Raw genomic sequence first — 25,921 nt, forward strand, 5'->3', positions numbered from 1 at the left:
ACATAATTACACATCTACTTTGGGTCAAATTGACCCAGGATGTTATTTCTATTAAAAAGAAACAAATGTAACACACGGGTATAAATTAAGTACTGCCTTAGTTACATTGTCAGTGGCTTTTTTACCCTTTTGGAGAAATCTTCACACCTCTGCTGTTCTTGAGGAACAAATGTAAATCCCTGTTCGGGAAAAAAAAAACTGAAATTGGTTAAACAGATGCATAATAAGTTCACATTATGAAGGTCTACCAACTATTTTAAACAGATAAACCCTAACTTTTCATTGAGAGGTTTACAGTGTGTTGACAATTTTCATCAGAGAAACACATTCTGGATAACTGGATAACCATTTTAAAGAGATCAACAATGACTTTCTCACCAGTGTAAAGGTTTCTCAGGAACCTTTGCCAAGTTCTTTTATCTTTAATGCTGGATATGCTAATAGAAATTAGCAGAAGACTGCATGATATCTGTTCAACTTTACTGTATGCCAGAATGATGAAGTACATAGCTTTGGAGCCTTTTTCTGCTCACTGCGGAATAAGGTGTCATGTCTCACAAAACAGTTTCTATGTGGCTTACTGCTCCAGCTATGAAGATGCAGAGCAATGAAATTTAACAGCAACGCCACTGCCTAGCTTGTCATACACTACGGTCCCAAAGAGTCCTAATCTAACACCAGGCTCAAAATAAAGTACCTGAAGCCAAACGGATTTCGACAGCGACTGTCTGCCCTCTGTCCACAGGTGTTCATCTTGTACTTCAAGCCAAGCACCTTCAGGTGCATCCTGCTCCGCTGGGTTCGCATGTTGGGCTTCTCCATCGTCTACGGCACACTCACTCTCAAAATGTACAGGTCAGATAACAGTTTTCTACCAAAGACATCGCAGATGTCCTCAAGTGACCCTGAACTTCTTTCACCGTTCTGATTTGCAGCGTGGGTTTGGGTTTGTTGGTGGGCTTCAGATTCAAATTAGAGTTTGTGGTCCTGGTTAGGTTTGCTGTCAGCAATGGTCACACCGGAATGAGAAAACTGTCAAATATCTTCCAGTGAATGTTACCTCAACCTGCAGGGTTTTGAAGGCCTTCCTGTCGCGCACCGCCCAGAGGGTCCCCTACATGTCCAGCCTGCACCTGCTAAGGATTCTGGCCGTCATGCTGATGGCGGCCAGCTGGTTCCTGTGCGCCTGGACGGTGGGCGTCCTCCAGAACCGAGACAGGAACATTCCGGTCATAGTGAGCACCACCACAGCGCAGGGCCAGGGCTTTGACCTTTGCTACCTGGACCGCTGGGACTACATGATGGCCGTGGGTGAGGAACAGGAGAGTAGCAAATCTTACCCGCTAACACAAGGGTAGAAAATTCCGGTTCCTCGAGAGCCATATCCTGCCATTTTCAATGTTTCCCTCACCTTTCCCACCTGGTTCAAATAATCAGCTCATCATCAACCTCTGTGGAAGCCTGACAATGATCCTGATCATTCCAATCAGATGTGGTGAATGTAAGACACATCAAAAACAGGCGGTATATGGCTCTTGAGGAACCGGGGATCCCCATCCCTGCGCTAACAAATCAACATTTTGTCCAATAGATGAGCTTTACAGTCTCCACACTTCATTTTATGATCCTTGTCACCATGGTTCCCATATTTTCCTATTGTTGCAAAGGCGCAACCTATTTTCAGATGTGGGCACTTTGCCAGTGCTGACGGACTGTCCGTCAGGCTGTCACGACGAATGCCCATTTTACCAACCGACCGATGAATGACAGGAATGCTAATAAAAATAAATAAATACAATAATTACATTTTAAAAAACGCAAATTAAAAATGTCGGAATTGCAATTTTCATTTGTCGTGGTAATCGTTGGGAGACACATTCCGTCAGCCCGCCACGCCCCTTTTTTGCTTAATGAAATATTATTCAACTGACTTGCATGTTTACTGTATGTGCTGAATTGCTGCATATAGTTATAGTACAACTTGCAATCAGCCGGCAGTTGGTGTGACAGTAGTCACTTTATAGGTCCACCAAGTAGTGGAGAAAATATTCAGTTCACTGAATAAACTAGATTGGTTCAATTTACTACTTATCATTCACAGTTGTAACACAGCTGACTATACCGAAGGTTTATTTGTAGTTGTTCCCTTTCTTAATCCTGGTTTCATAAACCAAAACTCATACTGTACACAAACTCACCGACCAAAAATTAAAAGTAATGTTTATACTTAAAACGTAAATAAGTGTTAAGAGATGTTATGTTACATTTTAAATGTTTTGCATAAAGAAATTGCTTGCTGAGAAGAACATTCTGTGATACTTTCCCACTGCAAGACAGTCAAGTAACCAATGGGAGCAGAATAAATTGACATTCTTTCTCCTATTGGCTCTTGGCCAGGAAATGCAAGACAGAAATTTTCAATTACATTATTTAAGATTTTTTTTTTTTGTGTATGTGACATGAAATTTAGAGAAAATTAGGCAAACATGGATGAAACCGTCTTATATATTTGCACGGCAGGCGGTGATAAATGAGAACCAGCATCCACCATTTGAATGTGATGTAAAGAATGATAATGCTATCCAGTGGGCATGATTGCTTATTGCATTTTCTTTCCACTTGCATTCCCTAAAATGCAAAAGCCTAGGATTGAACCCCTTAGCTGGCTTTGATTTTGTGTTACAGTGTTGCAGTGGTGGGGCGTCAGGGCCAGCAAGGCCTTCTCTGCTGGCCAATTATAACCTGACATCTTAACTATAATAAACTCTATTTATATAACTATAATAAAAGTTAATTTTATTTTAAATTTATTTTTTATATATATATATATATATATATATATATATATATATATATATATATATATATATATATATATATATATTATATATATATATATATATATATATATATATATATATATATATATATATATATAAAATTATGCTCCATATTATGTTCTTTTTGTGTCATATTATATTCATATGGTTACACTCCTACAATAACTGCCATTTTAGTGTAGAGTTTTTAGCCAATTAGAATTCAGCTAACATGTGTCGCCAGGCAGACTTCCAGGCACACCATGTCAGCTTAGCTGGGAGGAGCTCGGGCATTCGCTTGAACAAGTAGAAGGCTTCTGTGCAGTGTGCAATGACGTATTGTGTAGGGTGCAATAGCCAATCGAGTCATAGGATCGCCATCTAGAGGCCTCACGTTGAACGTGACGTAATTGGACCCTCACTGCAGGAAGGCGGTGCTATATTGGTCCACCATGTTTAATAGTGGAAGTAGTTAAATAGTTATTTAAAAAAAAAAAAAAAGAAGAAAAAAAACCAGGTTGCTCAACCAGCTAACGTGTTAGCGTACATCGAACCCAGACCCGCAGATGCTTTTTTTTTTTTTTTTTTTTTTATAAACCTACAAGGGCTGAAGAAGAGAAAAACGGAAATTGGACCGGTGCGACTTTCAGCTTTGGCGTCCATGTCAATCCGAAAGGATTTATTATTGGAAATGAAACGCGAAGACAAACTCTACAAGCAAGTCATGAAAGTGTTTCTGAGGAAAAAAAGAAGAATGGATTTTGTACTGATATTTTTTCTGAAACTTGGGGATAGCCGTTTTGGATGAGTTAATATGTTTTTGTCATTTTATGTCACTTATTCAATTGTCATATTAGGTTTGCCTTTTGTTGTTGTGGGGTTTTGTTCATGTTTCTGTTGCATTCGTGCCTGCCTTTATCGTCTGTGTTCTCGTTAGTTTGATTTGATCCACATTGTCTAGTGATACTTGGTCAATCCAGTTTTGCATGTTCGTTCCTGCCTCATTTCTTTGTTAAACTGGCTTTTTGAGCCACAAAGTTCTCAATTTTCCTGCATTTTTTGAGTCCCGTTTCTTCCTCCTCCCAACTCAACTCACCCTGACCAGATGTGACACTTATATTAAATTGCCATTCGTAATTTATGACACTTACTGTATATTAAATTGGCATTTGTAATTTAGCGTACAATCTTGTTAAAGCTTGCCTGGTCTTGGTGGAGTTCATAAAACTTCGTGGACAAATAATTTGAAATTACTGTGATTTATTCTACGTTTTGGCACGTAGAATGTTAAGTTTTTATCTGCTGATGGGAGTTTATTCATGTTTAAATGCTATGAAAAAAAAGCCTATGCACGTGCGTGGTGCGCATGAGGGTTCCAATCACTGAAGCCTACGTGTGAAATGCACGGACCGCCACTGCTATGTTGAGTTTCAATTGTTGTGTAACAGTAGAACTGCAGACATGGTGTTATCTTTAAGTATAAGTACAAAAACTGAAACAACAATTAGTATGAGTGCAGTGTGTCATGAATGCAGACAAAAGTAGACCAGCGCCTGATGAATAACGGACCACAAACCATCAAACATCACCCTCTTGTGGTGGCTGAAGGTTGTGCAAAAAAAAAAAACACCGACTGACAATTACAATTTTTTCTGGCTTGAAATAAATGGAGGAAATGGGGCGGGCTCTGACAAATATCGGACCGGCAAAAAAATGGAAGTTGCCCACGTCTGCCTATTTTACGCGAAAGGGTTCAGGTCGTCCCAACACTCTCTGTATTATATTTTGAAACAAAAGAGCTATTCTTTGAGTGCGGTGGCCATATGACTTTCGGACCAAAACTTGAGCGATTCTGGCAGGTAAACTTAATTTACAAGCCAAAAATTGTAAACTACTCGCTATTTAACACAAGTATGCCTTCTGTGATGTCAGACTCTCAAATAAATACTCTTCATGCGCACACGTACGCATTACTAGGCTACACAGTTATTTTCCACAGCTTTTAAACATCAATAAACCCAGATCAGACAATACTTATCATTAAACATGATGCTGTCAAAACTTAATAAATAAATAAATAAAATAAATATCCATAATATTTTATGGAGTCCGAATTACAAATCTCAGTTTAATATAAGATCATTTAATTTATTTAATATTAATTGAATATGAATGAAATAAAAGAACACAGACATATTAAAAATGACAAAATAAATCAACAAAAGGCTTTGACTCACCAAAACAAACGAAGCAAATAGATCAGTCTTTTCAATATCACCCGATTTTTCTTGACTTCTTCATGCTCTCTTTCTCTTGGCACTGAGATGTACAGTGTATCCACTTGGGTGTTCCCAAAAGTTTTTTAAAAGCACCGTAGCGCGTTGAGGAGCTCTCTTTACCTTCGAACTGAGATGTACAATAGAGTGGGCCCCCGTGTTACAAGATTAATCCGTTCCGCGGTTGGGCTCATAAAACGAATTCACCGTATGACGGGCAATCCAGATCTATGTTAAATAGCTAATGCGTTTAGAACCCCAGTTAAAAACATCAAAATTGTACATACATAATAAAAATTGGTACCAAAATAGTATAGTAAGTAGTACGTATATAATATACATGTATACAAACAGAAAACTTGATAAAAAATATAGAAAGGATTTATTTACCTTTGAGTGGCACTTGTTATGCCCATATTCCCTCGTAAGGGTAGCCCAGGCTTAATTATCTCCAGCTTCGTTTTCATATAAATCATCTTCTTACTTCTCTCTCGACCAATAGCAGACCAGCATCTCCGTGAGGAGACGCTGACCAATAGCAGACCATCATTATAGTGTCGCATTGCATTGGGGCAGTTAGGCGATTGAACAAAAAAAGTAAGTGCAATTACCTAAAAACACCTGCAGATGGAGACAAAACAACACACATACAGCCAACCCCATAGGGTCATGACAGTTGTTTTTTGTCGCAAAGTCGGAAAAATATCGTTGAGGGGATGAAAAAAACTCAGTAATCCGTGCCGCGTAAATCCACTCGGGTATGCCAAGAAGTTTTTAAAAGCACCGTACCGTGTGTCCAGTCGTGCTTTGGTGCCTCATTGCTGCCTTGGGCAATTGAAGTTTGCAAATCCAGTGTACCTCCAAACACCAAATCGATCCTTTGCAAATAAAAGGCACTCTCAGGGAGCCCAGTCAGAAATATGGCCAAGTCGGGACATGTTAGCTATAGCTACGCTACACCTCTAGCCAAAGCCAACACCACCTAGCTTGCTTGTTCAGCATTGCACCGCCTCCCTGCAGTGAGCATCCACTGACATCATGTTCGACGTGAGCCCTCTAGATGGCGATCTTATGACTCGATTGGCTATTGCAGCTGTCTATTAAGTTAAATGAGCCGCTCACATATCCATCTGCGCTTGCACAGAAGCCTGCGCCGTGTTGATGCGAATACCCTGGCTTCTGGCTGAGACAGATTACATACAGCCTGGCGGCACAAGTTAGCTAAATTCTAATTGGCTAAAAACTCTCCAACTTAAAACTACAACACTAGAAGGAGCGTAACCAAATGGATATGACATGAAAAGAGCAGAATATGGAGAATTATTTTATTAATAAGAAAAATATATATGTATTTTGTAAAACTTAATATAAAATGAAATTGACTTTCATTATCTTTATTATAGTTTATTATAGTTATGATAATGATGTCAGGTTATGGTATGACTGGCTGTGACGGACCACCACAGCTGTTTATGTTCCGCAAACTGCATTCACTTTGTGGCTCATGTACTCCCACATTTTTTTTATTTATTTATTTATTTTTTTAAATAAGGCACCCTAGTTTCAATCGCTCAACTTGTAACTCTATACCTCGTTTGATTGTCACTGACGGGGAGCATGCTCCCACAGCCGAGCTTCTGTTCCTGTGCTGGGGCAGTTCCCTGTGGACCGCCGTCCGGCCGGTGCCCTCCGCCTTCCATGAGCCTCGCTATATGGGAATCGCTATCCACAACGAGCTGCTTGTCTCCACCATGTTCCACCTGTGCCGGTAAAACACTGGCTTGGTCCACGTTGTCATAGCCGAACCTACTGGAGGACTCGCATGGAAATATTGTGGTTTCTTTGCAGGTTTACGTTTCCTTCTCTGCATCCAGACTGGATGCTGCTACTCTCCTTTGCGCACACCCACGTGACCATCACCGTGACACTCGCTCTGATCTTTGTCCCCAAGGTAAACAGCATCCTTGAGGACAAACTGGTTTTCTTTGATTTTTCTTGATGTATAGGACAAACCAGCATCTGCACTGTAGGGTCAATATGTTTAAAACTGTGGCAGCACAAGTGACAAAGTGATGTTGGTTTTGGTCTCTTTGAAAAAGGCAAGAGGATGTGAAGCACATCCGAAACTTAGCGTTGAGTTGTTAAAGATAGCAGGTAATCTACATCATAGGTCTCAAACTCCAGTCCTCAAGGGCCGCCTTCCTGCATGTTTTCGATGCTTCTGTTATAAACACACCAGATGAGCTTGAAAATTATCCTAATCATTTGAATCCGGTGTGTTTGAGAGAGCAGCAAGGAAAACACGCAGGTTTACAGCCTTGAGGACTGGCGTTTGAGACCTATGATTTACACAAAGTGAAGTTGGCATTGAGCTGTCTGGAACTGGAATGTTAACTCATAATGTGAAGTTAACCTTGATTTGCTTAACCCCTGGGTGTCCAGGGATTTTTCACTAGCCTAGCCTAATTATCACCCAATTTGGGCTGACTTTGAAAGGGTCATAACACCATCATATATAAATATATACAGTGGACAGCCGTGTTACAGCAACCCTGGCTTACATTTTTTTACATGTTGGGATGTGGAATACTGAGTTTTGTTGTCACCTCTAAGGTATTTTCCTGGCTTTGCGACAAAAACAACTGTCATGACCCTAGGGGGCTTGGCTGGGATTGTGTTGTTTTGCCTCCATCTGCTGGCGTTTTTAGGTAATTGCACTTATTTACTATTGCTGTCAAACTGCTTTGAATGCAACGCGTCACTACAATGCTGGTCTGCCATTGGTTGGTGTCTCCTCACGGAGATGGTGGTCTGCTATTGGTCGGCCTCACTCGTTTCAAAATGGCAGGATGGTAAAGCTTTGTTCTATCTCGAGTGGTTACAAAACTGTATTTATAGTGCATTTTACTGCTTGATTCAAAGTTGTAAGGGTTTGCCATGGGTCCCAAGATTGCTAGTGATGTTAAAGAGAGAAGTAACAAGATGATTTTTATGGAAATGGTGCTGGAGATTACCCTTACTAGGGAATATGGGCATAACAAGCGACACTCAAAGGTTAATAAATCCTTTCTATATTTTTAATTTATGTTTTTCTGATTGTATGCATGTATATTATATTTGCGTAGCACTTACTATAATATTTTGGTACCAATTTTGAATATGTATGTACAATTTTGATGTTTTTACCTGGTGTTTTAAACGCATTTGCTACAGTATTTAACATAAGTTTGGATTGCCTGCCATATGCCGAATTCGCCTTACGAGCCCAACCGTGGAACGCATTACTCTTGTAACACAGGGGCCCACTGTACTTACTTTCAACCCCTCAAAATGTTCAGTGGCATCAGCCCTATCCATACACATAAAATGTCTTAATGTACAAAAATTACAAAAATGTGATAATTGCAAAAGTAACTGCACTGTATATATATATTAGGCATGGGACGAGATACAAATCCCACGAGACGGGATATCTCACGACTGAGTCCACGAGAATGAGATCTGATGAGATTTTGCAAACATTTTTTAAATAAAAAAAATTACTGCCAATTCAAACTTTTCAATTTCAAATGATTTATTTTTATTGAGCAGGCTACTATAAACACATTTTTCTATCTGATGCTGCAATAAATTATTCAGCTGAGATCTTTCAGAAGAAGTGAAAATCAACTAAATAAAACTTTCTTTTCACACGCTGCTTCAAGAAACATTGCAGCTGAACTCTTTGACAGTTGAACATAAAAAAAAAAAACATTCAACAAAAAAACATTAAATGTGACAAATAGTGACACATTCACTGCCAACTGACGTCGCTGAGATAGAAAGGTGCACTTATGAAAGCATGCAACAGAATCAGTTGTGACGGCAAAGTTACTTCATGGCATCAACGATCTCCGCTTTGGTTTTCTTGTAAAATGTTAGAACTACTGTACGACTAAAGTGAAGTCAAGGAGACGGGTGCCTAGATCGTTTCGGGTGTATACTGGGTACAGGATGGCGTATCGTAAGAATACAGGCATTAACATGCACCTGAAAAGACTATAAATTAAATACAACATACAAAAATGCCACTAACTTAAATAGGTGGAAGTCACTCTGCCACAACCAGTATTGATGTTAATCACATTGAAGGCCTAATTGGCAACACTTAAACATTTATATGATTTATAGGGACACCTCTAGCGTCCAACAATAACAGCACACGTCTCACAATTAATGAATGTCTACTCCCGCGATTCTCTCAAATAAAAATGCAAAACACACAATTTCACACAAATACAACAAATAAGATGAAAGACCTACTTTTGGGGCACAAACTCCATACTTAAATCAAATTTAGGGACGTGCAAATCTCTTCCAAACATAAACTAAGGATGCAAAACGGACATACAAGTGACAATTTCACATAAATACAACAAATAACATGACAGACTTTTTGGGGCACGAACTCTGCACTTAAATCAAATTTAGGGACGTGTATGACTTAACAAGCAAGCAACCACATGACAAACATGCTCTCAATTAGACAACACTGAACTTCCGCATACGGTAACACGCAGTCACGTGACACGGAAGGCACGGTGAGTAAATAGTAGGTGTGATTATGCAAATAACTAAACAACAATTGTAACCTTGGCGAACAAGATCATACAGCATTTTGAGCCTTTTATACAAGCCTAGTTGCCCTCCATAACACTTCTGGCTCAATGCCTCAAAAAAAAAAAAAAAAAGTGAAAAAGAAATGAATCTCGTGGCGCTCGATCTCACAAGATCTCGGCACGCGAGATCTCGTCCCATCTCTAACATTTATATAACTATGAAATGAAATAGGAATATTTATTACGTCATAATGAGAGTTATGACATTTGAAGACTTTTGCATTAAAAGGAGTCCAAGCTAAGCCAATCATTGAAGTCTTTGAAAGTTGGTGGCTGGCGCCATCCGGTGGTTTTTGGACTGTCAACACCAACATTTCTATTGCGCCCCATTCATGAGTTGCTGTTGAAAGAATTAATGCAAAAATCAGGGGAAATGCATAAAACCAGGTTTTCCAATATGTCCAAAAATGACAATACAGTATTTCCAATTTTGTATGGCAGTAAATGAGCCTGACATAGCCTTAATTTGACACCTATAGGGTGTACCTCTCGACCTTTGCAAGCATTTAGAAGGGATAGCAGCGTGGCATATTGAAGGTAGTCATGTTTTGACAATCTATGCAATAATGTATCCTCCTGGTGTTTTTTGTATGCTTTTCCTTTGATTTCACTCATCAAACACAGAGTTGGGTCAAAATGTCCTCCAAGGGCAATAAACCTAAACCACATAGAGACCTTAGTGATCTGTTAAAACTAGCGCGGTGAAGCAAAACAACATAAAGCAAATTTAGATTTGATTTGTCCAAAATTTGTCTCCCTTGATTTGTCAAGGGAGAATTTAAAGCATACAGTGTTTTCATGTTGATAAGTTTTAAGAGTTGTGAATGTCAACCACGTCATGGCGTTCACCAGTTCATCGCAGTAGGGAACGTATACCATGTGAAGTGTGGTTAGTGTTGACCCATTTCAAATATTTGGGAGTACATGAGCTACATAAAGTAAAGTTCTAGTCATGAGTCTCAGGTGCTAAGGAAACTGCTCAGCTATTACTTATTCTACAAGTAAGGAACTTGAAACTGGGCGATGTTCCCTTTAAAAGAGACACACTGAGTGATTATAGTGTCGCTCGGATTAAAATGGGTGAGGGGGATGGCAAAATTAAGTGAAGTAAATTTGTTTTGAGCAAACGCTGGATTAAATGTCTTATCCATTGTGCTTGTGTGTGGCAGTTCCTGTACATGAGCAAACCCGGCAGGGAGGAGATCGCTGCTGAGGTGTATGAAGACGAGGTGGACCTGCGTCGTTCCTACCTCAACAGCAGCTTTCGCTCAGCCTGGAGCGAGCGCAGTGTGGACCCTGATGATTTTCGGGTAAACACAGAACCAAATTTGGACCGAAAAAATATCTCAAATGGTTAACTTTGGGTATGAAAATCAAAAATTTCAGAGTATGAAAAGTCCAGAATCAAATATGAGATGCATTATAAAATCGATGATAAGCGAATAGGACTCATTTTCATTTTCTCAGCCCAAATATTCTTCAACATCTTATGTGTTTGTCCTCCCACACCTGTCCATACTCACTAGGATGAACTCAAGAGATTATACGTCCAGTTGGAAGTCAACAAAGCCAAGAAGATGACAGCCAACAACCCTCACCTGTCAAAGAAGAGAAGTTCTCGATGCGCCTTGGGTCGATCAATCATTAAGCGCATCGTTGAGATCCCCCTGAGCCGCCAGTGTAGCCGTGAGGACCGAAATGGATCCTTCCGGAGCAGGAATCACTCTGGGTCTTTCAGAAGGACCCCGGACAACCTCAGCATCCGAAGTTCAATGAAATCCAGATCGCCATCTCTACATAAGTCACAAGGTGATCAGCATTACATCCGGGAGAGGGACTCTTCCTTGAGGGATTCTTTCAGACTGACGGCTGACATTGTGAAAAGATCTTCCCAAAGATCAGAGACAGACTCATTAGACATACACCCGGCAGTCTGCAAATCAGTTAGCGCCCAAAATCTAACCATCGATACCAATTTCTTGCACCTCCCTGATCACACCAGGCTTCACAAGTCCTGGAGTCTCACATCCACTCATTCCATGGAGAATATGTCCAAGAGGAATGGATCCAGCCTCTCCATCAGTGAGCAGACCAGAAGTGCTCTTCAGTCAGAGTCTTTTGACAAAGCCGAGATTTGTCCTTGGGAGGTGAAACCGGAACAATCGGGCGATAAGAGCCACAAGCGTGTCACCTACGCAAACTCTCAGGAGGACGATCCGCAAAGTCCATCTTCGCCGGTAGCTCTCGTGTGTCCCTGGGACCATTTACCGCCAATGGAGAACAACCTATCACAAGACAAAGGGGATGCGGAGTCCCCCAAACTCCCAGTCTCTGCAAGTGCACCGGGGTCTCCGAGAACCAAAGCCAACAAAGATCAGCGGGTTTTTTCCTTCCGGAACACCACCACCAAGTGGCTCTCAGTCAAATCCTTCCTGACATCTGTGGAAGCAGCCAGTAAGTCAAGCAAGGATGAAACCTTGAATAGAGAAGGTTCCCAAAAAAGCCAAGACAGTGTCTCCACGACATCCAGGTCGGCAACATCCAGTCGGCGTCCAAGCATGGAGAAGAGAAATTTGCAGAAGAGAAGCATGACAACCGCAGACGGAAAACCATGCCTTGTAAAACAGAACGCGATCAGACTGTCCTCCGGGGATTCATCCGAAAGGAGTCCCAGAAGGTTGGTGATTGTCAAGTCTGCCATCTACCCTGTGGACGCAGACGATATGTCAAAGGATGTCATGTACGAAAATCTATACCTCTCCAGGCAGAGTAGTAAACGAAGCAGCATAAGCTCTTGTAGTTCGAGGACGCCGTCGACTCACAGAAGAGGAAGTAAACGAATGGCAGCTGCAATGTTGAAAATGGTCTCTCACACTGATGTTTGTCCATGGGAAGGGCTCGTGGAGGCGGCCAAGAAGCCGCAAAGCATGAAAGCAGACGTCTGCCCGTGGGAAACAGAATTGTCGCAACAAACTGGCGTATGTCCTTGGGAATCTCAACAGCAAGAAACGGCAACAAGGCAGGACAGCGGCCGAGCGGACGTGTGTCCCTGGGAGGCGCAAGATGTTCCGGAATGTTCATACGCCATTCCGGCAAAGGCACAACTGTCTCTGAAGCGATCTGCGGACGTATGTCCCTGGGAAGCAGCAGAAACTCAAGTACCCATCATCAAACAAGATAGTGAGTATGCCAACATTTGCCCTTGGGAAGCAGAGGCTGTATATGAGAACCTCAATCCTGTGCAGACAAAGGGATCCCTCAAGGTGCCCTCGCGACAGGAAGCAACAAAAGCTTCAGTCTTGGCTTGTGCATCAAAACAACAACCTGCTCAAACATCTGCTCTGCGTCTTGACTTTAGAGTGACCACGACAGAAGAAAGTTGTCCGTGGGACTTCCCCGAACCACCAAAAACACCAGGTATTTTTCTTTTGGAGGATGAGAGAGAAGAAATGGCAGTTTCCCCATCGCAAATTACAATCAAGGCAGATATATGTCCCTGGGATGGCGGACAACAAGATAAACTGGACCCCTCAGGTGCTGAAGTGGAAGCACCAAACACTAGAGAAAACATTTGCCCCTGGGAGAGTGAAACGGCAGACTTAGCAAAAATGCCAAAAACCATCAACCAAGCTACTGCCCATGCAAACATCTGCCCATGGGAATGTGAAGACGCCACAACAGTCAAAAGAACCGTATCACAAGGAGGAAACATAGACACCCAGAATGTTTGGGACAGGCGGGACATCGCTCGAGGAAATGTTTGTCCTTGGGGGACAAAAGAACCAAACAGTCTGAAAAAACAGGACAGTTCCAGAGAAAATGTTTGTCCATGGGAGACGGAACAACCAAATGTCCTAAAAATGTGGGACAGTTGTAGAGAAAATATTTGTCCATGGGAAACAGAAGCCCCAAATGCTCTAAAAAAACAAGACAGTTCTAAAGAAAATGTCTGTCCTTGGGAAAAAGAACGAGCCAATTCCCTGAAAAAGCAGGACGGTTCTAGAGAAAACATTTGTCCATGGGAGGCGGAAGAACCAAATGTTCTGAAAAAGCAGGACAGTTCTAGAGAAAACATTTGTCTGTGGGAAACAGAAGATCCAAAGGTTTTAAAGAAACAGGACAGTTTTCAAGAAAGTGTTTGTCCAAAGGTGGAGGGGCCAAAAGTTCTGAAAAAGCAGGCGAGCTCTAGACAAAGTGTTTGTCCATGGGAAACAGAAGACCCTCGCGTCAGTTCGGAACCTGATGTGGCGGGAGAAGACGCAAAAACGCTCAAGAAGCAGGACAGCTCTCGGGCTAGTGTCTGTCCATGGGAGACCCAGGACACTGCAGTGTTGGGAAGCCAAGAAAGCTTGCACTCAGATGTTTGTCTAAGGGAAACAGAAGAAATGACAGGGATCAAAGACCATGGAGGCCCAAGCACTCAGGGTTGTCTTGGTGAAATTGGGGACCTGCATACATCAACCATCCCCTGCTGCGATAAAGACATGGTGGAAGGTCAAGCCACACAGGCCAAGCAGACGGACGAGCCTAAAGCCAGCATGGCTCTGGGTCGCCGTGATGCCTTGTGTCCCTGGGAGATGGCTCGAAGCGGCTCAGGATCCTTCACAGACAACAACTCGGACGTTTTCACGTGGGAGCCTGACAACATCCCTGAGGAAGACGAGGAAGATGATGCCGAATGCGCCGCAGAAGCGCTCATATTCCCTCCTGACTTGTGACCAGAAGCTTCTTCTGACTCAAAAAGAACTTCAAGGAACAAGATCCATTGAACCATATCCCTGAATGAAATGAACTCCAAAATGTGGCAGTCTAGCAACCAAGTCTAAGGTTCAGGCAACCTAGAACAATTGAAAAACAATCCAGAAGGAAGACAACAAACCTTTTCTCGTGAGGAGAGTGGACAGGGACCCGCACCTTCTCAGATCTCCTTCCGGTCTGGTTACACTTTCTGTCTGCTCCTCTTTTATTCGTTAGGGTTGGACCTAGTTACAAAGCCTCTTGCTTCCCTGAAAGATTAGGGGAGACATTATGGCAGCAAGATAACAATCAGTTTATGATAGTCGGAGATGTAGGAGGAAGTCCATATACTATCAGTTCACGCAGTCACTACTGTCTTCTTTACCAGGAACATGGCGACAGACCCCGTACTGTTCCATTCTGTGATTAGGTCATCGTACCTGTGATTTTGGTCATTAAGTCATCAGGCTTGTGATTCACTATAGGTGCAGCAGACATGACAACTCCAACAGAAAATATCCATGTCTACCAATATAAATGTTGCAGAGATGATATAAGTAATATAGCAGTGGTCCCCAACCACCGGTCCGTGGCCTGGTACCGGTCCGTGGATCAACTGTTACCGGGCCGCGTGGGCCGAACCCGAAATAATATTTTGGAACATAATTAGTTTTCATTTATTTGGGCTTTGTTTGGCTTGATCTTTGTTTTTTGGCGCCATTATTACATGGTGAAAAGGATGATGTGGTTTTGAGAGCCCCCCCCCCCCCAATCCACAATTTTAACCCCAAGCGTTGACCGGTCCATGGTAATAAAAAGGTTAAGGACCGCTGACCTATAGAGATGGGGCAAGGTCTCGTGAGATGAGATTTTGCGAGATCACCCACCACGAGATTTCTCGCGTCAGGATGCCACGAGATTAATTTCCTTTTCACTTTTTTGGAGTGCACGGCGTTTTGAGCCAGAAGCGCAATAGAGGGCAACTAGGCTGATGGATAGGCTTGCATGCTACACTCTTGTACAGTAGCTGGCGGTATGTACCTAAGCATTGTTTGTAAACCGCCATTAATTGAAAAGGAGAACAAGCTCAATGGAGTACTTAACACAGGTATTTTTGGCACTATAAGGCACACCTAAAAGCCTTATTTATTTATTTATTTTTTTAAATCTGATGGTGCGCCTTATATATGAGTCAATATTGAGATTGGAATTCGTAGATGGGGAATGAACTGATAAAGTAAGCTTTACCTGTTTCTTTTGTGTTTACAGTTGAACAAGGTTGGTCATATTGACATTTAGTTATTATGCTATTGAGAGTTTAGAGCTATTGAGTTATTATTGTTATTACTTTGAGTATTACTTTATTGTGATCGAAAAAGTTTTAAAATGTCATTAACTGAGGGTGCACTTTATGATCCGGTGCGCCTTATATATGGAAAAAGTTTTAAAATGTCATTAATTGAGGGTGCACCTTATAATCCGGTGCGCCTTATAGTGCGGAAAATCCTTTTAAATCATCTGTGTGGCAACATTTTGTTTTTTAAAATGAAGAAAAGGATGGTAACACATTGACTGCTAGCCAGCTCTTCAATAACGTCCTCAAACAAGCACGCAACCATGAGAAACGCTTTTAAATTGGCACTGGACCCATCAAATGCGAGAGCTACCAAAATAACACGGAATATCTGTATGTACATCACACTTGCTTTGAAGTCGTTTTCAATGGGGGAAGGCAGTGGATTTCCACGGGTAATTTACACCTTGACCGCCGTATTAAGACATCACTTCGCACAGTAGTTCCAACCTCTTACAAGAAAACCTAAGCGGAGGTACTTGATGCCATGAATGATGCAAGTAAGTCCTTTGCTTGCTGCTATTTCAAAAGTGCACCGTTGTATCCCTGCAACATCAGCTGGCAGTGAGCATGTCACTATTTGCATCTGTTTGTTTGGCACTTTAAACTTCATTTAACTGCGGTCTTTTGGCATATGCACACAATCAAAAACTTTAAACATGGCATACACTTTAAACGCTTTGATTTTCTTTCATGTTCAACTATGAAAGAGCTCTGGCACAACTTGAAGCAGCGTGTGAAAAGGAGGTACTTTATTTGTTCTTGTTCAGCTATTCTGAGAGATCTCTGCTTGTTATTGAAGCAGCATATGGAAAAACTTTAGTTTGTTGCAGCGAGCGCAATAAAAATATAGCATTTTGAAATTGAAAAGCTTATATTAGCAAGAATTTTTTTTTATTTTAAAAATTTTGCAAAAATCTCGTCTTGTTCTCGTGGACTCAATCTCGTAAGCTATCTCGTCTTGTGGGATTTGTATCTCAGCCCATGCCTAGTAACCTATATACAATTATTCTAACGTCAAGGGTCCGATTCTTCTTGCCCCCATGTGTCTCTTCGCAATGAGCCTGACGCGCTGAAATGTGTGATGCAATGCAACTGTGATGGAAGTTCACTTATATGTCAATGAATAACTGATTTTTAGTGTAAATGTATATCTATAGTGGGGGTTAAATGAGTGCTTGAGGAATTCAAGTACCTTGTTTAAAAAAAAAAAAAAAAAAAGCTCAAGAATTTCTTGTTCCTGCCTCGGATACCCAGTAAATTAATGTCTGCTGTCGGGAAGACAGCCCTAAACCATATTGACAAGCTCTTTTTTTGTCACATCAGCGTACAGACTGGAAAAGAGTGATTTTCAATCCTGGTCCTCGTGGTCCAGTGTCTATCGTCTGTTTTGTATGCCTCCCTGCTGCAACATCTGATTCAAATGATCAGGATCATTTCTAGCTCCTGCAGACCTTGTTGACTGTCTGATCCTTAGAATCAGCAGGAAGACAACAAAAAACTAAGACCAGGATTGAAAACCACTTCTATAAAGCACTGAAGAGCACAGAACTAAAAAGGCAGAATGAATTATTTTCTACCTTCATCTCACCTAAACATAAACATGAACATTTGATTTCCGTGCAGCATCGTCAGAGATATAATCATGCTAGTTCTGAATGTCAATTTTATTAGCTTTTGCTTTACAAACATGTAAGACATTTGAAACATTAAAATAAAGACAACAATAATGTAGAAAAAAGCAACTTTTACAACCAGAAAGTGCTCCATAGGTGAACTCAGAACTACATGTTTTAATGTCAATATAGCCTACTGTGAATGGAAGATTAGGAAGCGCCACCCGGAGGCTCATTTTGACCACTGCACTGCCTCCACTTTGGGAACTTGGTAGTTGAGGGCGTCAAATTCTTCGCCAGGCTTCAGGTCTGGACCCGGAATTAAGACGCTCTAGAAAGGAGGAGGTCAAACTGGTTATCTGTGTCATAGAATAACATTTATTTTATTTTTTTTAATCATTCACCCAGGTCAAAATGCAAATTCGTTACTAAAAACACCCCGAAGCAGGTTTTTCCCCCTCCCTTCACACATTTCTGCTCTCAGAAGCAGCCTAATCCTATCCAAGAAAACAACTGAGTCCTCATTTTGTGGTGTCACAAATTGAATACCACCCATGGAGACTAAACACATACCCACAAACGCCACTTTAACTTTCATTTTTGCTCTGGAATTGAGGAGAGGAAGTTTCAAACCTAGTCTCCCGGGTCAACAACTTTTCATTTTTTGAGAAGCTATGTTAGAACTACGTCGCAAGAAATGAGTTGGAATTCATTTTGGAAGGATGCGGAAGAGCTACCAACTGTTTGTCTGTCATGGCACAATAATTTTGGACCCTTCATTTTGGGATCAAATTCTGGTATTTTCTATGTTAGCGTGTAGAAGACACACCAGCAGTTTGACGACAATGTCAAAACTATAACAAAACAGAATAAATCATCTTTTGTAAACGCTTCATAATTTCTTGTGTTCATATTTGTAAGTTATTCATTTGTTTAGTTAAGTTTGTTTCAGATTTCCCAAGTTGTGAGCGGTCAGTGAATGTCTCGCCACAGTAATGCTGAATGCGCTCAAAGCTGTAGTTTTTCCCTTTTTCTCCGGTTCGAGTTCATTTTACCATAATATACCGAATTAAGCAGCATCCATGATTCACCAAGTTTATGATTGTGTGTATGCCAAATAACAGCAATTAAAAACATGTCAGTGTTCTCGTCAGGCTCAGGCAACTTAGAACATTTAATAAATAGCAAACAACAGGAAGACAACTAGTTTTTACTCACGAGGTGGGTGAACAGTGACCTGCACCCTTTCCGATATTCATGTCTACCAATCAGAAATACGCAATCATTATTTTTTTAAAGTTTTGCCAGCATCACGTATAATGACAACTTTTAATGGCTGATGCAGGTTTATTGACGTTTAAAAGCTCTGAAAAATTGCCTGTGTAGCCCAGTAATGCGTACGTGTGCGCATGATATTTATTCAAGAGTCTGACATCACAGCAGGCGTACTTGTGAAAGTACGAGCTGCAGTTAGCTGCAACAAGCACTTGAAGCTAACAGCCAACTGACGTTCTCTCCTCTGGCTCATCCCACTAAGGTAATTATTTTCAGTAAAAATACATTCAATATTGAAATGCACATCTGTGGGTCAAAACTCGGCTTATATTTGTAGTAGTGCACTAACGTCACAAGGATTTAACCAAGTGAAGAACATTTCTTAGGATCTTCATATCCCCATAGCTAGTATACAGCATCTCTTGCACTTCCTGTTAGGTCTTTCACAATAAAACAAGATATATTTAAAATACATAGGTTACACCACAAACATTAGCTTTGTGGTCAAGCAGAAGATGTTATATGTCTTGTTGTATTTATAAAAAAACAATAAAAATTAAAAAAAAATAAAGGGCTTTGGGAAGGACGTCATTAAAGGGGAACCAGGTGTTGTCCGTGTGAGTTAACACCAAAATAATAACAAAAATATTTTAGGAAATCTAAAGTTATCTGTGCAAAGTTGAAAAACAGCATGATTGCGGGCCTGCTTACTTTAATGATGGGGTCCTTGGCGGGGGCCCAGGATGGCACAATCTTTCCGTGGAGTCGCCAGCGCCCGTAAGGGTTGACCAGGTGCCTCTCCATGACCAAGTATTCCAACACGTCCTTGGCTTGATCTTCGCCACCCAGCATTAAGCGTCCAAAGCGGTCGTATATGGCCAGAGTCTGCAGGAGCAAACTTGATAGCTCAGAGAAACTTTTTGTTGACACAACACGCTACACATGCCAGCTGGTGGGGTAAAGACGTGACACAACTTCTTTACAGCTGCTTTTTTTCGTGGCATTTTCTTGGTTAGATTCTGACTAAACTGAGTCAGTGTTGTAATTTTCCAGTCAGTACTAATGATTGAATGTCCTTTAATCAGTGTCACGTTTCACGTCTCTGGCCCCCTCTGGCAAGTATGGTTGCATGCATGTTGTCTCCACAAACAGGTTACCCTAGCTATTATAAGCTTGTGTTACTACGACCAGCCAAACAAAAATGCGTTTGGATGCAGTTTTTTTGGAGGGAATCATATACCGCTTTCCTTCTCGGTGCCACAGGTACATTTTGAGCTAAATTCTTTAGCCATACTGTAGTTTGTTTTCTTTTCAAGGGGCCGTAACATCAAAAAAAAAAACTTTTTGGAGCTTTAAACGATTTTACAATTTTGATTTCTCACCCTAAACAAGGGGTCGATAACCTTTAACATTCATTATATATTTTATATATATATATATATATATATATATATATATATATATATATAGCAGCTATGGTGGATGAATAATACCAATAGTCGGATGCAAAACTCCTGTCTAGATTAAAAAACTAAACATACCCATTTTCCAGAACACAAACAAATAGGGGTCTCACCTGTCTCGTGTGCAAGCGGATTGTCACCTGGCCGTACAGGTTGCCCTTAGCGACCATGTCAGGGCTGCGGGCGTGGACCACGCGGGGCGCCTCCAGCGACTCCACCAAGCGCCAGCGCAGAGTCTTGTAACGGTTGCCCCGCGTCATCTCCTGCCACGGGTGCAAGTGTTTTTTTTTTTTCCTCATTAATTTATTTCAGAAAGCTTTAGAGCAAAATGCTTGGCCTTAATTTAAGTATATCTATTGTTTTATATATGGGGCATTTGTGGAAAGCATGAATAATGTAGGTTACTCGTTGCAGTGCAATAAGTCAACTACGATGAATCTGGTCACGGAACACTGGTGTCAAAATCAAGGCCCGGGGGCCAGATACGGACCGCCATATCAATTTATGTGCCCGCAAAATGCTGTATTGACTTCAAGTTTCTGGGTAAAATACCAAACTTGCAAGTTTGACTTTAACTTTTAAAAATTACTTAAGTGTATGACAAACACTTAAAACTAGAGCTGCAAGCAGCTATAAAGGGCCCTCGCAGACCTGTGCACGTTGGGGTATGAACAGGTCGGGGTATGAACCAGGAGTATGAACGATGAAAAATTAGTTGTAGTTGACTTCAGTGCAGGACTCTTACCAAATATGTAAAATTTAGACAGGGTGGGACAATGTGGGTTGAGTTACTGCAGCTTTTATTGTTACAATTTTGTGACTTTCAATGCCGTATAGGCCACAGCCACTGTCGAAACATCGTACTGATTTGTGGAGGGCATAAGCCATGGCCACTGGCTTTTCAGAAAACATTTAAGGGATATCACTTCAAGGGGCTCAGCAGAGTACATAAAAACATTAAGGATTTGCTATATTTTTTGCTACCACTAGGTGGCGCTCGTACTATGAAAAAAAAATAGGCTTGTAGGTGTGTTTCACATAGGACTCCCATCCCATATATGAAGTTTTAAAAATATCAGATCGTCTAGCTCCAATTGCAGCAACTTTTACCGTTTTGGCGAGACATCGGACATTGAGTTGGCATAGAGGCCACGCCCTTTATTGAGAAGTCAAACAAGTTGAGAAGCTTCATGTTCCAATGTGTCATAGCTTTTCTGACCATTTTTGAGTTCATTTAGTCAAACAGGCATTGCAAAGTACATAAAAGTATAAAAATGAGATTTTTGTCCGCCACTGGGTGGCGCTGTAAATGATTTGAAAGTTTATCACATAGCTGTATCAGGGCATGACTTTTAAAGTCCCAGGTAAGTTTCAGATGGTTTGAAGCTGTCACAGCTGAGTTATTAAGGTTTTTGTCACTCTTGGCGAAGGAAATATGAAACATAATTTGAAACTCCACCCCCATCTTATATGTCATGAGATCTTAACAATATTTGGACTATGTGTGCCCCTCCGTCGGATAATGATCCATGCCAAAGTTGAAGGTAATGGGGTGACCGTTTAAGAGAAAAAGGCACTAGTTTGAGACCAGCTAATGTCTAAGAATGGGGCAAAACTGCACTTTAAAAAAATTCATAACAATTTTTCTGTACATCCTAGCACATCACTCCTGTTGACTTTTTTGTAGGTCTTACAGTCCTCCATTTGCCTACGAAGTTTCATAATTGTCTGTCAAACCAAACAGTATTGACTGTAATCTTTCGACTATTGACATTTTTAGCAGCCACTAGGTGGCGCTAGCTTTAAACTGAAATATTTGTTTATCGATGTGTTCAGGAGAAAATTTTTTGCCACTGAACGTTTTGAGGGGTTGAAAGTAAAAATATATTTATATATGACCATGCCAAGCTGGTGGAAAATCCCGGGACACCCAGGGATTAACTAGAAGAACTTACTGGGTAACACCGCTCCGTCACCAGCGAGTGAAGCTTCTCTTTGTTGAATCTGGAGAAGAAAATTCACAAAAAACAAATTTATAGGTCTCATGCAGTCAAAATCTTTATCTTCAAATATTTTCATTTTTACAGCAAACAAATTTTTGACTCCAAATCACAGTTAGTGGTATGCTTTATTAAGAATACTCTAAGTCCCAAGGACAACACTGACTAAAAAAAGAAAATAATAAGATCCCAAATTGTGTGTATAGTATTTACACCCGGAATTAAAGTATTTACATTTTACTGGCATGTTTCAAATCTTGATGTACTCATACAAGTAAAAAAGGAGAAAAGATGCTTTTGGGTGATTTGGGAAAAATAAAAAGGTGCTGCTTGGGCGATTTTGGAGGACGGTATGGGATAGATTAGTTTTTTTTTTATATTTTAGAAAATTATTCTTTGGTTTGCTAGGTTTTTAGCAAAGGTCTGTTAAATAAAGAATCAAAACCTTTAATTTTGTGGGGTTTTTTTTCATTTAAAAAAAGTTGTAGATTAATACTCAATCCACTGACATTATGAAAAGTATAAATAGAATAATATGGAAAAACAATGACTGTGCTATGCATGAAGAGTTTCAGCATTCATTACATACGTGCACAGAGCGTTGTGAGCCTCCACAAAGATTTCCTGGGCTCGTTCAGCAAAATCCTTGCTGGAGAACTCAGAGTCGTACTCTTTGATCTTCCGAATTCTGAGAAAATCACATTGAAAACAGTCTTATGTAGGCTTGCAAATTGGCAAAAAATACCTGCAAACTTCCAGGAAGTTATGACGGGAAGGTAAGATGAAAAATAATTTAATTAGTATAATATTAAGTAAAAGCAGTTTTTAGAACTTTCTTTGGCCAAACACTTCAACAGAAATTGAAAAATAAAAAGTACCCAGGATTGATTTTGCCAGGACGCTTAAGAAAAAGCAAAAAATACCTGCAAAATTACCAGAAAATTATTACAGGAAGGTAGGACAAAACATTTTCACAATTAGTATTATATTAATTTAATATTGCCTGATTATCGAACTTCCTTTAGCCAAACACTTAAAAAGAAATTGAAAAATAAAAATTACTTGGGATTTAATTTGTCAGGATGCTCAAAAAAACAAAACAAAACCAATACCCCCCCCCCCCCCCCCAAAAAAAAAAAAAAAAAAAAAAAAACCTGAAAACTTTCCAGGAAATTATTGCAAGAATGTAAGATGAAGATTTTTAGAAATTGCTAAAACATTAATTTAGTAGAAACTTGTTTTAAAACGTCCTTAAGCCAAACACTTAAATAGAAATTGAAATGTAAAAAGTACCTGGGATTGATGTTGTCAGATGCTTTAAAAAAAAAAAAAAAAAAAAAACTGAAAAGAAAAATTTCAAGGAAACTATTACGGAGAGGTAGGACAGATTTTTTTTTATAAGTTAGTATATTATTCAGGCTGTTCGGTGGTGCAGTGAATAGCACGTATGCCTCACAGTTAAAAGGACCGGAGTTCAAATCCATCTCCCTCTGCCCTTCCTGTGTGGAGTTTGCATGTTCTCCCCGAGCTGGGACTGTGAAATACGTAAGTGACAATGTTTCCAACCTTGTATTACTATATTAAATTACTGTTTTAAATAAAAATTTGGGCTTTAAAATATATTTTATTAGAAAAGAAATCTAGATGAGAGATTTCCAACGAACGTCGCTTGCTCTTCTTTCTTGGAGGAGCAACAATGTGTGTGTGTTTTACGAATGACACCGCCCGACCGGCACAACAAGGTGTGAATAAAAAGCGGGAGTAGATTACAACTCCTGCCCTCATTGGTCGATGGTCGCGCCGGGAGTGTCTTATTAAAGACCTCATAGTGACCTGCAAGACACTCAAACTTCAATTTCAAGAGGAAGATTCTATAAGACACATGATTGGCTCCCAACGCGACCATCGACCAAAGAGGGCAGTAGTTGTAATCTACTCCGGCCCCAACTCCTGCCTTCTTAGACCAAGAGGGAAGTTTCAGGCTCAATCGTAAAACACACTTAGGCTGTTGCTCTGGCTAGAGACGTTCACTGGACCGTTGAAAATCTCTTACCAAGATTTATTTTATAATAAAATGGTATTTCAAGTGTAAACTCTCATTATAATGTTTGATCATGTACAAAATGTACCTTTATTCGACTTCTAATATGACCGTGGCTGGCGTGAGACTTCAAAGGATGGAAAGGGGTAACTGTTCAGTTACTGTACAAGGTTTAATCATTAAAGTTAAAAAAAATAATAATAATAATTCAGGGGGGTGGGGGGGTCCTAATTAACACCGAAAGTAAGGGATCACTGTACATGGGATTGATTTTGTTGCTGACACAAAAGCAATACAAACCAGCAAAATTTGGGGGAAGTTATTCTGGAAAGTTAGAGGACGAAAAATTTTAGAAATTTGCATAAACTTCATTTAGTATAAACTGCAATTATAATCATATACAATAAAAGATACCGAGGATTGATTTTGTCAAGATGCTTGAAAATTAAAAAAAAAAAAAAAAAAAAAAAGCAAAAGATATGCGACTGAACAAGTTAAAAACCAGCATGTGGACTCTCATCCATTCCATGTAATTCCAACAAAGTTTGCAAGATTGGAAATTTGGCAGGACTACTGATGACGGCGAGACAAACGTACGCCAGCTGTGAGGTGGCGCTCTGTCGCAGCTGCTCCGTGCGCTGCTTCAAGCCTTTTTTGGACAAAGAGGAAAGACGTGCATCACCCTCGGGAGGCACGTACGGGTCAAAGATTCCCGCTGGAAGAGAGAGCATGACAAACATTCTATAATCCAGCTCCGAAACGTTTTCACATTCCATTTTAAAGCACAATTTGAAGTACTGTATTTCTCAAGACTAGTCGAGTTTGATGTCCACATTTTCAACCCCTATATAACCGCATAATTCAAAATTTTGCCCACATATCTGTTTGTATCTATCATTCATTTGAATGAAAAATCAGTACCGTATTTTCCAAATACAAAAAGTATCTGTACACCCTATACAGATACTTTTGTATTTGTACAAAAAGTACACCCTCTGTACACCCTATACAGATACTTTTTGTATTTGTATGTTGTTTTTTTTTTTTAACTGAACATGCCTGCATGTTCAGCACTTAACATATTTATAGAAAATGAATGTAAGGATGAATATTTAACATAACACCAACAGAATACTGCAGTTAAAATAAAAACAACAACGTGCTAACAGTTGTTGAAAGTTGATATATGTTATTTCTTTTGTTAATGTTAAAAAGGATACATTTTTAGGTATACTAATATGACTGTAATGTAATACGTTATCACAACTTGTGATGTCTACCACATTTGTTAGTTTGTGATGCATTTTTATCATTTATTAATGTGAGACTAAGTTTTTTGCATTGATGTTTACTGTGGTCCTCCACCTTTCATCTTAACTTGTTTCATCCACACTTTCCACCAACAATTTACACTGTAGAACTAACTTTTCATGTGACAGTATCGCGCGAGGGGAGGGGAGTGAGCTTGCTGTGCACTTTACAGTGGATCCGGAAAGGAGAGCATTGCTGAGAACTTTCACTTTTGCGGGATGTGGCAGAGCCAATATTTTCTCTGACAGCACCTTGATTCTTCTTTTTTACACTGCGTGTCCCTCGCTTTGCGGCAATACTCACCAAAAAAATTTAAAAAAATAAAAAATAACACAAACAAATACAAAAGTTTCAATGTCGCAATCAAGTGG

General features: G+C 40.2%; 2 protein-coding genes across 3 annotated transcripts in view; one reads left to right on the forward strand and one right to left on the reverse strand.

The window, feature by feature from the left end:
- The window catches only part of gpr179 (G protein-coupled receptor 179), a 30,660-nt gene extending 12,308 nt beyond the window's left edge, over window positions 1-18,352 (forward strand). Inside the window, exons 6-11 of the mRNA XM_088418824.1 lie at window positions 746-855; window positions 1,073-1,311; window positions 6,725-6,863; window positions 6,944-7,046; window positions 10,923-11,063; window positions 11,280-18,352. Coding sequence (XP_088274950.1) covers window positions 746-855; window positions 1,073-1,311; window positions 6,725-6,863; window positions 6,944-7,046; window positions 10,923-11,063; window positions 11,280-14,471 — 3,924 coding nt within the window. The 3' untranslated portion in view covers window positions 14,472-18,352. The remainder of the gene's footprint in view (window positions 1-745; window positions 856-1,072; window positions 1,312-6,724; window positions 6,864-6,943; window positions 7,047-10,922; window positions 11,064-11,279) is intronic.
- mrpl45 (mitochondrial ribosomal protein L45) overlaps window positions 17,494-25,921 on the reverse strand; it is an 11,043-nt gene continuing 2,615 nt past the window's right edge. For both annotated transcript variants that reach the window (XM_088418822.1, XM_088418823.1), the window contains 6 exons: window positions 24,837-24,954; window positions 22,788-22,886; window positions 22,154-22,202; window positions 20,312-20,461; window positions 19,447-19,620; window positions 17,494-17,791 (listed from right to left, as the gene is read on the reverse strand). In XM_088418822.1, the coding sequence (XP_088274948.1) occupies window positions 17,693-17,791; window positions 19,447-19,620; window positions 20,312-20,461; window positions 22,154-22,202; window positions 22,788-22,886; window positions 24,837-24,954 (689 nt within the window). In that variant the 3' untranslated portion in view covers window positions 17,494-17,692. The remainder of the gene's footprint in view (window positions 17,792-19,446; window positions 19,621-20,311; window positions 20,462-22,153; window positions 22,203-22,787; window positions 22,887-24,836; window positions 24,955-25,921) is intronic.

This window comes from Hippichthys cyanospilos, chromosome 7 (assembly GCF_059441005.1).
Source record: "Hippichthys cyanospilos isolate Australia breed blue-spotted pipefish chromosome 7, RoL_Hcya_1.0, whole genome shotgun sequence".
Classification (NCBI taxonomy): domain Eukaryota; kingdom Metazoa; phylum Chordata; class Actinopteri; order Syngnathiformes; family Syngnathidae; genus Hippichthys; species Hippichthys cyanospilos.